Source organism: Apteryx mantelli, chromosome 17, assembly GCF_036417845.1.
Source record: "Apteryx mantelli isolate bAptMan1 chromosome 17, bAptMan1.hap1, whole genome shotgun sequence".
Lineage (NCBI taxonomy): Eukaryota > Metazoa > Chordata > Aves > Apterygiformes > Apterygidae > Apteryx > Apteryx mantelli.
Window position 1 is genome coordinate 8550379 of NC_089994.1, and position 17542 is coordinate 8567920.

The 17542-nt window shown below is 49.2% G+C and overlaps 2 protein-coding genes across 3 annotated transcripts; both read right to left on the reverse strand.

Moving 5' to 3' along the window:
- Positions 1–257: 257 nt before the first annotated feature.
- LOC106486283 (D-dopachrome decarboxylase-like) lies at positions 258–3362 on the reverse strand. Its single transcript, XM_067306951.1, has 3 exons — positions 3225–3362; positions 2973–3148; positions 258–1765 (listed from the first exon to the last, which is right to left on the reverse strand). The coding sequence occupies exons 1-3, from the start codon at positions 3330–3332 to the stop codon at positions 1693–1695; spliced, it is 357 nt and encodes a 118-aa protein (XP_067163052.1). The 5' UTR covers positions 3333–3362; the 3' UTR covers positions 258–1692.
- Positions 3363–6048: 2686 nt separating this feature from the next.
- Positions 6049–17039, reverse strand: LOC106486242 (glutathione S-transferase theta-1). Of its 2 annotated transcripts, XM_067307101.1 has the most exons (6): positions 16926–17039; positions 16763–16819; positions 12718–12805; positions 10955–11105; positions 8428–8604; positions 6049–7356 (listed from the first exon to the last, which is right to left on the reverse strand). In XM_067307101.1, the coding sequence occupies exons 1-6, from the start codon at positions 17035–17037 to the stop codon at positions 7156–7158; spliced, it is 786 nt and encodes a 261-aa protein (XP_067163202.1). In that variant the 5' UTR covers positions 17038–17039; the 3' UTR covers positions 6049–7155. The 2 variants fall into 2 exon arrangements, with proteins under 2 accessions (XP_067163202.1, XP_067163203.1); XM_067307102.1 differs by lacking the exon at positions 16763–16819.
- Positions 17040–17542: the final 503 nt, after the last annotated feature.

A 17542-nucleotide genomic window follows, 5' to 3' on the forward strand; every position in this document is an offset into this window, starting at 1 on the left:
AGCCCTTTGCATTCCAGTGACAAAACCAGGGATGTCCACCCTCTTCCCTGCAGCAAAGAGCAGTAATTTTGAGTTACATGTGTATCTCACACTCAGTTCACCTGTTTATTATCATAGTTTTCAAAAACTTTTAGTTGAAGAGACCTTCTGAGAAAATGCAGAGACCTGGCCAGCCATGATATGTGTATCTCCAAACACTGAGAGCTGAGAAAACAAAAACAATGTTGTAAGCCAATAAAGTGACACTTATCAAAAAAGACTTTGACACATTTTATTGACCAGATAATGTCTAGTGCTACTATCCTGATACATAAATTTGTGTTTGGTATTATATTTCTGATAGAGAGATTTTGCACACATAGAAGATGTTTATGCTGCATAGGGAATAATCAATTTCAGACAGTAACTAGAAGGGATACTTTCAAATATCTTGAGACCTCAAGTCATAAACAAATAAAAATCTGATCAGAATTACACACTCTTCAGCCTCGTGTTCCCATGGAGTTCCACCTCCCAAAGGCATGCTCTTAGTTCCTCTGAGCTTCTGTGTCTGGGACCTGACAAAGTCACTAAATGGAAAGGAAACTGATAAATGTTTTAATTGTCTTAAGGCAGTGGAAGGCAGAGATAACATTATACATGAAAAGAACCATTTTTTGTTTTAATAAAATCTCACGTATATTCCAGTTACAAAGTGACAAAGCAAAAGGGTCCTAAACACCAAAACACTTCCCTTCAGGGTGAGGTATACTACAATAGAAGTGGTAAGGTGCTGGGTTCAATAGGCAGAACATTGTCAAGGTAGTATGTCAGCTGCGTACAACTACCACAGCTCCTGAGCAGAGGACAGCGAGCTGAAAACGTCAGCCACAGAACGCAGTCAGGCGCTGTATTTTGTCAACACTCCCTGTAACAGTAGGGTGAGGAAAAGCACTCTGAACCACTGCATAAACTCTCTCCACTACACACTTCCATCAGTGCACAAACACTCAACCATGAAAATCTTGCGGACAAATAAAACTTTGTAGAAGCAGTCACACAGACTGGCAATGGTAAAGCACCTAGCACAAGATCTGACGGGAGCCTTAGATAAGCCATCGTATAAATGCATAGACTTCCCTCAATATAATCACCTCTTTTGGGAAAGGGCTTTGGGGAACCTGAAAATAGAAGAATTTGAAGGAATACTTGCTAGTCTTCTTAGTCAGCCTGGGACACTTCTGCTGGTACACAGAACCAGAAAGAAGGATCCTTCTCCTTTGCAAAGTGTGGGGAAATCTGGACAAACCTGAGTACCTCTGTGGTCCTCAATAAAGCCAAATGTGCTCTGGAATTAAACAAAGTTTTCACTGCTACATGTGATGACAAGAGAATTTTGACTAGGTTCTTGTAAGTATGGCCATCACCAGACTGTTAAATGCAAAACCAGGGTCTTAGTCATAGGCAGCTGGAGAGCCTCTGGGCTGCAAGACTGGCTTGAGACAAAGACCTTGAACTATTTCAGTAAAATCTGTATGGCCAATTGCCCCACTCGTCAGCTTGTATGCACAGGAAGCAAAGGTAGAAGAGAATCACAGAGGTGAAGGTGCAGAATTACACAGATAAGATCATAAGAATAAACAAGAGGATGGAGCTGGTCATTTCTGGGTTGTGTCTTCGCCAGAGCTTTGTTCCAATGGGTGGCTCGCAGAATCACAGGAAAGTCATGACAGTTCTGTTCTTGCCAATCTGCCAGGGCTCCAGTGGGTAGAAGCGGATGAGAATCCTTTTTGAATATAAGAGGAAAAATACAGTGGAAAGGAAAAGTTATTATTTTACAATGAATTATCCCTACCCAGTTTGCAGCAAGCTAGAAATTCTGCACTAAGCTCTCACCAGCTCTCACTCCAAGGTATTCATTTAACAGAAGCAAATACAGGCTGTGTACAGGCAGGGTACAAACAGGTGCTAAACTTTGCCCACATAAACAGAAAAGCAGATTGAATTTGAACCCTGTTTGCATGTGATACTTGTCCCTTTCAGAAGCACCCAAGCATCTCATAATCTGCTCATGCGTTTATCCTGACAGCACCCCAAGAGGTAGGGAAATGCTATTATTCTTGTGAGGAGAATTCCCTTGGGAGGGAAGAGGGGCAGAGGGAGATGTGGCTTACCTTCAGGAACAACTTGGTTTCAGCATTTGGCATGGCTACCCCATTGTGAAGCTCTACAGAACACCAGTTTGCGCTGGGTTTTGCCCCAGTTATGCCAAATGGAATTACTCATGTTCAGAGAACAGGAGTTCCCAGACTGTTCAGTGCGTGCAAACCACAAACCACTGGGTTTTTACCTGCGCTGTACCTAACCCGGCTGTCCAGGATTCAGCATCCAAGAGCACTTCATGTTTGCCATCTAGTCTTGGATCTATGTTAGGCCTTAATCTCACAGAGAACATGGGAATTTACATCACCAACATTTTGAACGTCTTGTTTTGCTTTTGTTTGCTGCATTCCATATATTCACAGATCCTGAGGCTGGAACGAACCACTGTGCCAACAGTTCTGTGACTTCAACCCACCACAAACCTGTGCTGCTGGCAGAAGCAGTGGTCTCCATCTCCCCACGCATGGCGGAGGCACTGGCACCCATCCCGCCCCATGGGGAGTGGGATGGAGGGATTTACACCACCGAAACTTACCCTGACCAAACACAAATACTTACTAACCGAGGGGGGCTCGCTGCCTGGTTCATCGGGGCTCCGTGGCGTTGGTGCCAGCACGCGAAGCAGCAGGAACGAGCGGCGGGAGCCGGGGCGGGGGGAGCTGCCCCTTTCCCCTTTTGCTTTTGGGGAGCACCCCCAAAGCCGCTGCGTGACCAGGCGACTGGGCCGGGCCGCTCTGCGCTGGCTCGCACCCAACCGCCCGGGGCAGGAGCTGCCACCGACCCCGTGTCGCCCCCCAAACCCGACAGGCGCCGGGCCGGGCCGGACTCACCGCTCGGCGCCCAGGCCCAGCTCGGCCGTGAGGAAGTCGAAGAAGCGGGCGCTGTGTGCGCGGTTCTGCTCCGCCGAGCCCACCACGCCGACGGAGGAGACGAGCAGCTGGGCGCAGGGCTCCGCCGAGCCCGCCAGCACCATGGGCAGCCCGGGCCGCACCGTCACCGTCACCCGCTGCGGGGGCACAAGCTCGGTCAGCGCCGCCGCCCGGCTCCGCCGCCGCCCGGGCCGCCCCGCCGCGGGCACTCACCTCCTCGGGCTTGCCCAGGATGGCGGCGGCGGCGCTGCACAGCTTCGCGGCCAGCCCCGGCGGCAGCCGGCCGGCCGCCAGGCTGGTCTCCAGCTCCAGGAACGGCATGGCTCCGCCGCCGGCCCGCGGCCCCCCGCGCCGCCCCGCGCCGCCCCCGCTCCGCCCCCGAACCGCCCCGGCCCCGCTCGGGCCGCCCCGCCGGCCCCGACCCCCGCGCAGCGCCGCCGCCGCCGCCGCAGCCGCCGCCGCCGCCGGGGAGGGACGGTGCGGGCCGCGTCGTGGCCCGTGCGGGCGCCGGGCTTCTCCTCCTTCTCCTCGGCTGCAGCAGCGTGCTGCGGGGCTCGCTTCCCACCGCCCGCTCCGCTCTGCGGGTGTTCGGGACTGCAAGCGCAGAGGCCACGTCGCCTCCGTTCGGGGTCGCGGCACTGCCCCGCTGCGCAGGGGAGGCCCGAGGCTGGGGCACTAGAACAGGCACGACGAGAAACTAAAAGGCGAGCAGGCGGCTTGCTGGTTTAGGCCATATCTATAGCACTGGGCAAGCTTCTGAGCTCGGGGTTTTGAGCTGTCAAGGTGACCCTGGCAGACGGGCGCGGGGACAGCCTAACCTGCAGGTCGGTGGTTTCTCACGAGCTGAGCTACTGACCGGTGAGGGGATTTTTGCTCGTTTACCCTAAAAGGTTATGAGCAAGCTAGATGAAAAGTCATCTTGTTTAAGGCACAGCACTGTTGTCAAAAGTGTCTCTGTGTAATGCGACTTTTTGTTTGTCTACGTTTATGCCTGGCTCCAAATCAAGTATGCTAAGTTTGCAAGGAAAGCATGGGCACTTTCTAGCTTCCAGCCAGCACATTCATCCCGAGTCAGTAACAAAGACGCCGTGGACAAAGGGAACCTGTTTTGTACACGCAATCCTAGTGAAAACTGGTGGAGTTGCTCTTCTGTTTCACTGGGGGAATTGTTTGGCCTAGAGGCCTTTGCTGCTGCCAGTGAGGACAATACTGGCATGAGGAGCAGTTGTACAAACCAGCCAGCAATAAGGCTGGAAACAGATTTCTAGGAGAGAGTTTCTGAAGCAAGAGCCCCCAGCTGGACAGAGGATGGGGCATGACAGGTTGGCAGGGATGGTGGCTTGAGTTGAGCCCTTCCCAAGGCTGTCAGAGATGGCGCAGAGCGGTTGCAGCGAGAGCAGGGGGCTGAGGAAGGCATCCCGGCCCGGGGCGTCAGGAAGGGGGCACGGGCCCTGCGGTCAGCAGCAGTGCCCCTCTGCAGCATGTGGGCGTCCTCAGGGTGAGGATCCCAAATGTGGGACCAGCTGGCTGGTGCACCGGGGAGCTACCTGAGGCTTGTAGCCCACCTCCTGGGACATGCCATCTCCACCCTGCCCATCCCAGAGCAATGGCACAGGCAGCCTCTTTGCAACTCTCTCCACTCCAATAGCCCTTTAGCTTCTCTATCGATGCGCTACAGACATGGCATCTACTTTACCTTTGCAGAAATTAGTGTGATTTTAGAGAGGGGCTGAGGATTAGCTCATTTGCCAACATTGCTCTGTCCTCCCCCTTGCTCTCCCCTCCAGGTAAGATGCCATTTAGGATCTGTTTTTCTGTTTCTCATTCCTTCAAATATTATAAATCCCATTCCAATTAAACTCCAAGGCCAAAAAAATCCCAAGTGACAAGCATCCAGCATATCAGAAGGCCTCTAAAGGGAAAAGAGGCAAAAGAGATTGAAGTATCAGATGTCAGCAATTATCACAGGATGTGGGGCTAAGTCACAAACATTTTTAATGACATGCTTTGTCCTTCACTTTTGATGGTCCACCATGTGAACAGCAGATTGTCCATGGCCTCAGGGTACAACTCAGCATCCCAGAGGGCTTTTATTAAACCAAAGACATTTGTTTTACTGTTTCTGCCTTGGAGTAGGACATTAAAATCTTTGGAGGGGGATGCACAAACAACCAAGACAGAAGACGGCATAGCTGCAGCAATTAAATGAGTCTCCGTCTCTCTCGGCCTTTGGAAAATCATGGTAGCTTTTTCTCACTTGCAGACATCTGTGCGTGTCATTAGCCGTTGAGCAACTCCACTCTTAAAATTCTCATAAACCAACCACTTTCCATTTAAATTTTAACTCATAATTGCACACAACATTTTTGTGAATAAAAACATCAATAATAACATGTTATTCAGCTAATGCTTGAGAAGAAGAGAAAGGGTGGGAATAAACAACATGTGCCTGTTTCTAATATTTTGGTTCATGACAAAAGAATGCCTTCAGTCAGGTCTTCTGTCCTTATAAAGAACATAATCACAAAATTAATTTTTCTGCTAATTATATAATGGAATTCTCTTTCTAGACAGGGAATTTAAAGATCTCCCTAAGTTCTGGACTAAATCAAGAGTTTCTAGAACCTAAATCTTAGTGAAAAACACAATCAGGTTGTCTAGAATTTAACAACAGAAACTTGATTAGCCAAGATATGTTAGTACTGGAAAGAAAAGATGCAATTTAATTACTGAGAGAAGGAATTCCTGAATTATTACTCATTTTATCTTCATTTCTCAGAGGAAGAGCTTTGGGGCAAAGATTTCAGGATAAGGTTCAAGAACAACAACTAATTATGAATGGAAGTGTGCAGAAAAATATATTCCACCAGTTTTTGCATCCTTTTTCATTTGCAATTTTCAACTGAAGAAACTAAAAATGGCTGGATTCCCTCAGTTTTACCTCATTAATTATGCTGCGGTACAAAAGGGTTTTGTATTTGAGCTACAGCTAATCAGCAAACAAGCACAGCCAAGGGAAAAAAAAAAGCCAAAAAGCTCTGAAACAATTCTCTGCCCTTTTATTATGATGCACACATTACTCAATGCCACAAAATCTCTTATTACTTCAGTTGCACAGGGTGACTTACTTGGTGAACTTCCATCCAAAAGAGTCTCAGAAGAGCATGTCTAGATTTCTTCTTCCTCTGCGTTTTCTAGGAGGAATGTGGATTGCTATTATACTATTACCACAGAAAAAAACATTTTGAAACATTTGAGCTGTCATATTCTCTTTCAAGAAATCATTCTGAATGTATTATTTTGGTGTATTCCCTATATTACATCAACAGAGTATTTTAGGTAGGCAATTGTTTGAGGGCTGTGGCCACTCAGCTTTTTGTATTTGCTTTGGTCTTTACTATACAAATCTCCAAGAATTGCCCCTGCCATATGTCTACTGGTAGATCAAGCATCAAGGAAAGCCAGGCTTTCAAAAGTGGAGAATCGTGGTTAAACTGCATAATTACAGAGAAAAGATTCACAGTTGTAGATGAATATGAAGAAACTTTTCACAGGAACCTAAAGGCAAACAGAAGTGTGGAATGTACACGGACAGCCAAGCAAGATGCCCCGGCAGTAAGAAAGTTTCCAAAGAAAAATTCAATGTCTTTTTTCACTTTTGTGACAGACTGTAGTTTTGCTCTGGAATTATCTGTGCACAGACAGCTGCTGGGAAGGTGAGGATTAAGCACACGTTGCAGTGCTTGCTGCTCGTGAGGAACTTCAAGCAGCAAACGTTACAAAGCACAGGAAAGCAATGATCCTCATCCTCTACAGTTCTCTGATGTTCCCAGTTTGCAGGCTGACTCAGATTTTGTTAGGAAACAGCATTTGTGTCTGCACCAACTCTGAGAATACTGACACTCTAAAATAAAACCCAGAGGCACATATTAAGTGACCCGTAGGGTCACAGCCTTTTATATAAATTTAATGTTTCAGGTCTCAAAACTTCCCCATCTTCTACCCCCAAAGATGCAGGAAAGGGTTGGGGGGCCCTGCAATTTCTGCGTAAGAATTACAGAGCTCTTTCCAGTTACTCATAAAACTGGAGATTGGGGAAGAAGTTAAAAAAAGAAGGGCAGGAAAAATGGTAACATAGGTTAATTCATTTCAACATCTTCATCAACACAGGTGCCAGGTGCTCTTTCAGCTGTGGATCGATTTGAATGTTGCTCAGTTCTTTGATATTCAGGATCATCTCATGGGCTTGGAAGAAAAGCTCTTTCCCCACAGCTTCCTCCACCCGCCTGCGCCACTCCATCAGCCTAGGTCTGTCCTCAAAGATGTCACAGCCGACTCCGACAGGCTGCAAAAAGGGGGAGAGAGCAGCAGTGAGACACTGGGCAGTCAACTCTTTGCCAAGACAGCAAGCACCAAAAATGTACCTGCAGGTACAGGCCAGGGGAGAAAGTGAGGAGGAGCTCATGGAGGAGCACTAAGAAGGAGGGAGATCTCCTCTAGCCCAGGGTATCCATCTGATGGTGCGGGACACACAAGCTAGCCTGTATTTTATAGGCAATTTTATAGGCCCAGTCCATTCCTGAGTACAGGAGCAGCTATTACGGGGTAGCAGAGATGACTATCGCTTATTGTGAGCAGTTTTCAGATACAGCATCAAAGCTGTGGTGGGCTGGCAGTTCCTGGGACAACTGCACAATCCACAGTGAGGAATGCTAGATTGGATGGCAAAAGCACTGCACAAAAGCTCATCATTTAATTGAACTGTCATCTTAGTTGGCATAATCTAGTCCCCTTTCACTTTCTGCCTGTGCCACTCTCCAAAACACGATGTTGCAGAGAAGCAGAACTGCAATTTTCCAGTCTCTGGGATACAGAATTACGAGCAGGAAGCACTTCTGAATTGCAAGATCCAAGCCCTGATGGCCTAGGAGAGCACACCTGGTTTGTAACAGCCTTAATTTGATTGCATCTAGCTGAGATTCACTTTTGCATCTTCCAGACATGGCACAGGCAAGTACCATCTGAAGAAGAATATTCTTGTATGATAAAAATGTTCTTATATCTTTTTGTTATTTCACCAGACCTGTCTGCTATCACTTCTCACTTTCTTTATATATTGCCTCCTTCTGCAGAGGCTAAAAATAAAGTCATGATAAAGGATGAAGTGAAGAAGAAGAAATATTGTTAGAGTACAGAAACAGAAGAGATCTGTTGAAGCTAGCTTCCTTTTTTTTTTTTTTTTTTAAACTAGTTTCTGAATCTGCTCCCACATTCTCCTCATTATCTTAGGGCAGTCCTGCTGAGATATACCCTCACGGCCCTTTCCAGAGAAGTGTTACCACACGCCGCACCCCTCCCTGCCTGGCAGCACGTTTTCCCTCGCGCTGAGATCTGCTTACCACACTCCAGCACTCACTTGCATCAGCTCCACAATGGCCACAAGATCTGCAAGAGAAATCTCGCTGCCGATGATGAAAGCCTTGTCCTGCAGAAACCTCTCCTCAAATTGCTTCAGCGAAGTGGACAGCCCCTCCATAACCTCCTGAAGCTTCTCCGCGGGCAGCGGCTGCCCGGTGAAGAGGGGAATCAGCACCTGAGGAGAGAACGGACTTGGAGTGCCATCAGCCACCTTCTCGTGGATCTAGTGGGAGTCTTTTAAGTTACAGCCCATGAGCTACTTGTGATTGCCAGTGTTACCAGCCTGCAGCAAAACCACCTTAGGGGATGAGGTTAGAACTTCGTAGGCTACTGCAGTTCCAAGTAAAGCAGTTCGTGGACAGAGAGCACACAAGCAGTCCTGCGTGGCTGATCTGCAGCAACAGTAACCTCCAGCTAACGGGCAGCAACGTGCAGAAAGACACCAAGGCTTCAGCTGCCATTCTGCGCCCGGCCTCGCCGCTTCCCACTCCACCTTGTTGCGGTACAAAAGAAAAGCAGACAGCAGCCCTAGGGAAGACAAACCTCTACCGCAGTCACCACTGCTCTGCCCTCCTTTTCAAGAGCCTGCCAGCCCCGCAGGCTGCCGGCCCAGCAGCCCGCTGCTACCCACCCTGCCGCGTAACCGCTGCTACAGGCAGGCAGGCGCCAGGGCCGCGCGGCGACGGAGAGGAGGGCATGGTGGCGGCTGCGGCAGCGAGCCGAGGAGGCACTGCAAAGCACCGGGACTGGGTGGAGAGGCAGGAAAAGCGCCTGCCCTGTGCAACAGCAGCCAGCGAGGCTGAGAGGGGGTAAAGGCCCTTCTTCCACCAGCCTTTCTGTGGCCTCCCAAGCAGCTGGGTGGCAATCTTGCCTTAATCCACTGCAAATGTTTCCAGAGCAATCATGTGAGTGTGGTCCTTGTCTCCGTGGGCTTGCTGGCACTGAGCGCGTTAGCCTTTCAGTGAGATTTGTCACCATCCATCTCCAGGCCAGGATCTCTGAAGTGCATTGTATCCACAAAAGAAGTCAGCTGCAAATCTCACCTTAAATTAAAAACTTATGGTTTCAGATGTTTACTGCTCCAGCAATGATTCATAAAGATGTGTGCACTATCGGAGCCCTCAGTGTTTCACAGCTATGCTGCCTCCACCTACCACAGCTTCTAAAGAAATAGAGTTTATTCAGAGAAGCAGAATTAGAGAGAGAAATTTCCACTGGTGAGAGTGGAGTGAATTTGTCCTTATTGCTAGTATATTCAGCAATTCATGTTGTGATTGCTTAATCCAAGCCAGGATGTTTGCCAAATACATACGGAGTCCATTTCATCAGAAAATTCATGGCCAGTTCTCTTCCGAAGCGGTTCCAATTATGAATGATGGGATCTCTGGGTATAGCGGTCTGAAATGACATCTTCTTCCTTTCCTCTCTCTTGGGGCTGTTTGTCTTCTCCCATTTCTAGCTAATGTTACATGGTGGCTTTATACATTTTCCTATTTCCAATGATTCTGAGGATCTTTTCTGTAGCTGGGTTATCTAATCAGCAGCAGAAATGAGCTGGATTTGTTTGCCTTGAAGCACTGCAATGTCAGCCTGCAGAGACTAGAAGAAACTGCTTTTTGTATGAATCTGACTCATATTTGTATTGCTTCTCTGTGTTCTCTAGCCAAAAATTCAAATGTCAGTACATCAGGAAGCTAAATGAGCCCTGATGGTTTTTTAAGCACAAACAAGGGCAAACTTAATACAGGAATGGTGAAGTTCTTACCTGTTTACTGGCAACCCGTATTTTGTCCGATATTCTATATCACAGCTGTACTTGCAGGGCTGTATTTGCACCTGGGTTTCTCTGAGGACATTTACATTAACTTTCAGAGGAGTTGGCTGGAGATAGGTGTCCAGCAGAATCATTTGATAATAAGTGACTTTCTGCCTTAGGGTGAAACTGTTAATTTTGCCTAGATACAAATTGATCTGACCACACTGAATAAAGAAATTCTGCCATTCTCTCTGTATCCCAATTCTATCTGTCCCGGAGCCCATTTCAAAGGAGTGTGTATGGGTGCTGGTAGTGGAAGGCTCTTCTAGGTTTCCACCCTGAAGGGCCTTCAGGGAGTTGGTGTATGAAGAACACAAGCTTTCAGCTTCCAGCAGCAAAGCACACACTCACCAAGGCAGCAAAACCTCTGCACATGTGTTGCATGCTCTGCACAGCTGTGTAGCGAGGGGGAGACCCTTGTAGGCAACACTCCAATCTGTTATATATTTGTCCACAAACCCAGGCGATGAAAATGTGTTGGGCTTTGAGACTTTCTTTATCACACCAACTTTAAGGAAAAGAACAAAAATGACCAAAGCCGCTTTTGCCAGATCCCAATATTGAGCAGTGAGGAACAGCTCCTCTCAGCTAGGGATGGCCTAGGTTTGTTATTTCAGTGTGACAAATTCTCTGTATTGGGCCTGTTCAAATGCTTGGTATTCTGCCAGGAAAACATCACTTTGCTCACATTTTAGTATTGTCTCCTTACCTTGATCCACATGGTCTTAGGAGCATTAGCCCGGATGTTAGCATGATGCCATGAGAGGTATTCATCTACCTGGGCCCGTTTTTGTATGTCCGATGGGTACCAGTGGTCGGGAGTGTTGTACTTTCGAGTCAGGTACAGGAGGATGGCTGTGCTGCTCGGGCAGGAAGGAGAGACAGGAAAGGGTCAGGGCGCCGCGATGCAGAGTGCTTTCCCCTGAGCTCCCTCTCCTGCCCCGTCTGAACTTGCGGCTTCCACTAACCAGCATTCAGATCAGGATTTGCAATGGAGTCCAGGGGACATACAGAGACATCTAATTCCTGTTGGCACTTACTTCCCTTAACCCCTCTGAAAACTTGAACCGGCTGGAAAATCATAGCTTTGTTACATGGCGCATAGCACTGCTGGGCAGGGACTAGACACTGGGCAAACAAACAATAAATCTCCGTAATCATCTATCAGCAATGTTAAAACCCCATTTGGTCCTCAGCTGCTCTGAGCCGTCTCTCTGAGACCTAGCGATGTTTATGTGCTTGTGTGCGAAATCAAACTGTCTAATGAGTTATGTTGCCCTCTGATCAGATCTAGGTCTTTCTAGCCTGCAGCTTCCACTGAAGCCAGTGGAAGTCCTAGCAAGGAGAGCCCACAGATTTTTTTTTTTTTGCTTGTTATGTCCTTGTGTTGGTATCATCACTAACTGGCAGGAGAAACCAGATGGAAAAAAATCGTAGTTATCTGCAACAACGTGTAGGCTGCTATTACAAAGAGATGCCACAGAAAACCCTGCGTGGGCAAAAAGAAAATGCAGGCCCTCCTACTACGATAATTCAATTATTACAGTCTTACGATACTATTAACCAGTTAGATCATAGATCTCCAAAGTAATTTTAGAATGTAAAACATAAATTTTGTCTCTGCAGGGGTTCATTTGGCCTTTATGACTGACTCATATAAACAGAAGTGGTTCCATCTTTCTCCTAGAGTAAAAGGTATTTGATAAGCTTTAAATATTTCCCTGCAGTGTTTATAATCTAGTTTTTGAGGTAATTGCAACCAAGGGAAGATCAAGAAGTTAAACCAGCTAATTGATTTAGGTTGTGAAAGATAATTCAAGCAAAGAAAATGGAAACAGAGTAAATGAGATTATAAATGAGGTAATACTATTACAAATGCTCAATGAAATTTCATGCAGATTTTTTCAGTTTTTGCAGTGTTATATAGAAGGTAAAGAGATCTGAAATATAAGAATATCAGTGCAATTTTATATATTTTATATATAGGTATATGTGTGCATATATATATTAATTTATTTATACATCAGGACCCAAGTATGAGTCCACAATGTATTACCCTCTTCAGATCAAGAAATAAGGTATGTGATGGAGTAAATAAGCACTTGTAATATCATCTTAGGCAGAAAAGGCCTGCTTCTCCATAAACAGACTCAGGACATAATGGCTAGTTGATCATGCATAATCACAGAAGTTCCTGCCAAAGGAGCATCTTTTTAACAACATCTCCCAGTGTGGATCATGTCTGTGCACACATGCACAGCTTTCGCTGTATAACCATAACCTTGCAGGTCAATGTACTTTCATCTCCTTTCTCTTCAGGAACACAGGAACTGAAATGCCAAAGTAGATCATTAACCTGTCCAGTTCCTAAAAGCTCATGGCCAACCCTGTGATCTTTAGTCAATCGGAGGGAATGACATCTCCTGAACGCTGCATGGGATTACTGGTACCCAGGGGAGTTTGAGTTCTTACCATTCTGCTAGGGTGAAGTCTCCATCCTTCAGGGCTGGTACTTTCTTCAGGAGGCTGACTTTGGCAGCCCCTTCGCTGTTTGACGGCCCTAACAAGAACAGACAAGTCAGAGGTTAGAAGAGCATCTGCCAGTGAATGATCAATGAAATAGTTGCCTCCAACTGGACAATCAGAAACCTGTGTTAGGTTTTTCCCATACGGTCATATTCCATAATTAAAAGGTAATGAAACTGAGAAGTCAGAATAAAGCCACCTACAGACACTGCAGTCTGTTCAGGCCCGTCAGCAGCATGGAGCAGTTCACAATACTATATAGGAATTCAGTTGCTCTGGTACCAGCAACGCATATAAAACCTACTGAAGAAATCACTCACAGAGAGGCATTCAGATACTGTGATGAATATGCTGGCATTGAAAATGTTATTGCAGATAACCAGAAAGAGCTAGCCTGACTTGAGAAGGCTGTGCCCTATAGCCATAGAGATGGGGGGAAAAGATGGAAGTTAGGATAAAGATAACTGAGCAGCTGAAAAATATTTGATGCTTGCAAAGGAGACAGGGTCTGGAAGGGTTGAGTTGCATGCGGAGCCTCCTAATAGGGCAGACGGTTGCTGCTCCTGGTCATGTTCCCACAGGCAAACACAAGGTCCCACAAAACAAAGGAATTTTCCTCCAGCCTCATGACTCTAGCTAGGATGGCGTCATGATGGAAAGCAGCTTGAAAGCCTTGGGCCCACAGAGATCATTGCAATGGGTCAATAATCAAAGGGATCCTGGTTGGCTTATAGACACATGGAGCGAAATCTTTTTCTTGTTTGTTTGTCTCCGAAGAGCAGAGGGATTTGAGCATTTACAAAGAAAGCAAATGTTGTCAGCAGAGCTGATCCCTCAGCAGACACTCAGCTGAGGACATTTCCAGAGTTCTTGCCGGGATGGGAAAAACGTGAAAAACATGAATATCAGCAATACAACAGCAGGCCCATAAAACAATTCATTGCTGCCACAGTAGAAAATTAGCTAGGGGCAGGGAAGCTCACGCACCTCTAGCCTGCATCACCCCTAGCTCCAGGGCAGCATGTCAACCTACCCCCATCAGGAAAAGGCAAGAGGAAGATGCCGTCCCATAAAAGAGTTTAAACTCCACAGTCCCTGGAGTTTGGAGACATCACCAGCAGGCTATCTAATCAGGTTTTCAGGTTCCACTGAACTTGCAAGTCAGCAATTCTGTGCCAGGGAACTGTACGTGAGTCCAGGAACAAGCACAAAAGAAAAGGTTTGAGTTTATTTGCTTTGTTTGTTTGCAGTGCTCCCTATAAGGAGACATTACCTTCCAGGATGCAAATCCTGATCGAATCAGCATGACCAGCAGGAAGTCTTCTACAAAAATGCCTTTTGTTCAAAGACTAAATGCCATTAGCTAACGAACAATGATCTATATCCCAAAGAACTACTTGCCACCATTCAGGAGGCAGCAGCAGCAGCATCTGCATTACTGCAGACATCTGCTGGGAGATGGTTCTGGCTACCTGGGGTGCTGGTGCTCTGCAACTTTGCTGAGGAAGGAGTCCCAGGCGCGCTGTCAGGAGGAGAGGCAGGAGGAAAGGGCTTCTTGCGAAGAGGAGCCAGACAGAAACTGCGAGAGAAAGTGTACCTCTATCCCAACAGATGGGATATTTGCCCGGGAACGAGGGGGCGTTCTAGTTTCTGCTCTGTTGGGCATGTTTTCCTTAAAACAAACAGCTTTTTGGAGCAGGGATGAGAACGCACATCTGTCTCATCCCAAGGAAGCACCCCAGCTCCTGCTCACACTTGTGCCTTCCCTCCAGCCCTCTCTCCTAACCCCCGTGTTGCCTGGATCCACCAAGCCTCTCCGCACAGATACCGACTGCTCCCACCATTCTTGCCAAGACCCCCTCCCCTTGGCACGGGGACGCGCGCCCTCACAGCCACCTGGCTCGGCGGGTTCGCAGCACACCCAAACTCAAACTGCTGGAGAAGCTTAAACCTGGCATTCCCCCAGAGGAGGGCTGAGAGAGTAAAGTACGGCACCATGGAGAGAACTGCCAATTTGCTCCTTAGGAGTCTTAGTCCAGCTCCTTTCAACATCCCTAAATATTCACTGATGTCAAACAAGCCACTGAGCTCTGCAGAGTTCAGGTGGTCTTTTGAAAAAAAGCAGCAGAAAGCTGCAAGTCAAAGATGCTTATAACCACTGAGAACTCAATTCTCGGACCTCGGTGTCTGGTTGTGATGATCTATGGCCTGTGTTTATTACCCAAGGCAGCGAGCAGCTGAGGCATGATCCAAGGGAGCAGTGGGCAAGGGCAGCCTGAATCAGATTTCAGCCAGCTTTTCTAGTGTAACAGTCCTAGCAGCAACACTTAACACGCATGCCTTACGGGACTAGTGTGTCACTCCAGCAGGCTGGACAGCAGGTCAGTGGCCGTTACAAGGACTGCTGGCATCACGGCCAAGAGGTGGCATCCTGCTTGCTTTGGCTGACACAGTGTTTTTACATAGAGACACAAGAGGCCTGTGCAGAGACTCTGCCACTTATCTGTAAACTGATAAAAGTCTTGGTATGAACACTAACTTCAAGTTGCTTCAGCAGGACTGATTGTTTAACGTGTTAAAACAGAGATTGATATTTGTATTTGCAGTTTAGCAGAGTTTAAGACTGTGCCTCTCTTCCAGCAGGCAGAGCTAGCTTTTATGGACAGAGCTACTTATTAGGTGGCCAATCTTTATCATTCCTGTGAGGTTGAGGTGACTTGCAGTGCTGTTTAACACCAGCTGGATCAAGTGTAATTAGTTCTTCACGTCCCACAAGGGTGTGCACACACACCGTGTGCATTGCTGGGCTTTGAGGAATAGCTTTCACAGGCAGCACATGCACTGCCCAAAGCAGGTCAGGCTGCAGGCAGGAGAATTCTTAAGGGTAAGTCATAGTGTAAGGAAGGAGATTAACTGGTGAGTAAAAATAAGTGGACAAGTTTTTGCAAAAGAAGTCAAAAAAACCCCAAACAATCCTTTTGCCTATCATGTCCCTGCCTAATCATCCCCTTAGCTAAGGATTTCAGGATGCAAATCTTTGCCTTAGGAAAAAAAGTAACAAACAATTTACCAGGAAAATGCAATACATAAATGGGCAATAGGCATCTTATACAGCTGGACAAGTCTGAACAGCTGAATGTTTCTGCTAAGTACACTGTTCCCAGAGCACTCCTCGCCTGTCACTGTGACTAATTTGCTAGAAATGGCTGGAGGAACATTCCTTGGGGATCCACAAAAATAGCTGCAGCACAGCTATGAGACAGCTCTGGGAATAAGAGCTCCATGGTCAAACCATTGTATCCAGGCCCCTCCACAGGGCAGGTATCTGAAATCATTCGGGTTCCCTGAGGAGCAAGTCCTCCTCTCTCAGTGGGCCAAGCACAGCTTCCAGGGCTGGGAGCAGGCTCAGCTCTGGTGTGCAAGTCTTGGCACGTCTGACCTTCTTTACTGTCTCCCCAGGCAGGATGAGACCCTGTCTTGAAATGCCACTGGTGCAAGGCTACGGATAGTCTCCTCTGAGCTCTGCCCCCCCGCACACCACTCATAAATAAGTCATCTCCTACTTGTACTAGCTCCAGCATTTCGCTAGCTTCCAGTTCAAGCGTCTTCTCTGTCTGCTGATACCGAGCCTGCCTAAACATGCACTTACCCCTTCTAAGCTGGGAGAGGGGCTCTGGACTTCCACGGACCTAGACAAGGCTAAGCTGAACTTGCCCACAGGAAAATAACTCATTGACTTGGCAGCTTCCAGAGAAACAGCAATCCAGGACACGGGAGCGAAGAGGAAGGGAGCGAGACGCTGTTGGCGGAGCGGAGCCGAACGGGGCAGGACGCAAGGAGCAGGCAGAAGAAAGCGCTGGAGCCCCCGCTCCGGAGAGGGCTCCCGGGCAGCCCGGCAGCGGGGCACCTCCGCGCCACTGCCTCGGGGCGCGAGAGCGCTCCGGGGAAGCCCCGCGCGCCGGGGAGGCCGTGCGGGCCCGCGGGTGCTCACCTGCGCGGGGCTGCTCGGCGCCGCTCGCCCCGGCCGGCCTCCTCCCCAGCACCGAGTCTGCCAAGAGGCAAGAGAGGCGCCCTGAGCGCGGCGCCCGCCCGGGGCGCGGGGCCCCGCGGGGCGGCCCGGCTCCGCGGCAGGCGGCCGGGCGGGCTCGGCCCACCTTTGAAGAGCTCCACGTGCTTGAACTCGAAGGGGATGTTGTTGCTCCGGGCGAAGATGTAGATGGAGCGGCAGGGCTGCGAGAGCAGGTCCAGGTAGAGCTCCAGCCCCATGCTGCCGCCCGCGGCGAGGCTGCGCGGCTCTGCCGCCCCCGCCGCCGCCCGCCCGGAGCCGCCCCGCGCCGGCAGCGGCAGCGGCAGCGCCCTCCCCCGGCCGCGCTCCGCCGGGGCAGGCAGGGCCGGGCAGCGCCGGGCAGCGCCGGGCAGCGCAGCGCAGGGGCGAGCGCCGCGGGCGGGGCCCCGGGCAGCCGCTCGGCCTCGCCGCCCCCGGGCGCCGGCGGCCGCGGCTGGGGCGTCCCGCGCGGGGAGCCCTGCGCTGCCGCCGCCGCCGCTGCCGCTGCCGCCGCCGCCGCCGCTGCCGCTGCCCCTGCCGCTGCCGCTGCCGCTGCCCCTGCCGCGCTCCCCTCCGGGCTCCGGCTCGCGGCGGCGGGAGGAACAGCCACAGCCCGCGCTTAGGACCAGGCGCCGGGCAAGGGCGGCTGAGCAATAGGATATCCCGCTTGTCTGGTCCTCCCTGGAAAAGGCCCAAACCCAGCGCTGCCTCTTCTGGCGCTGCCGC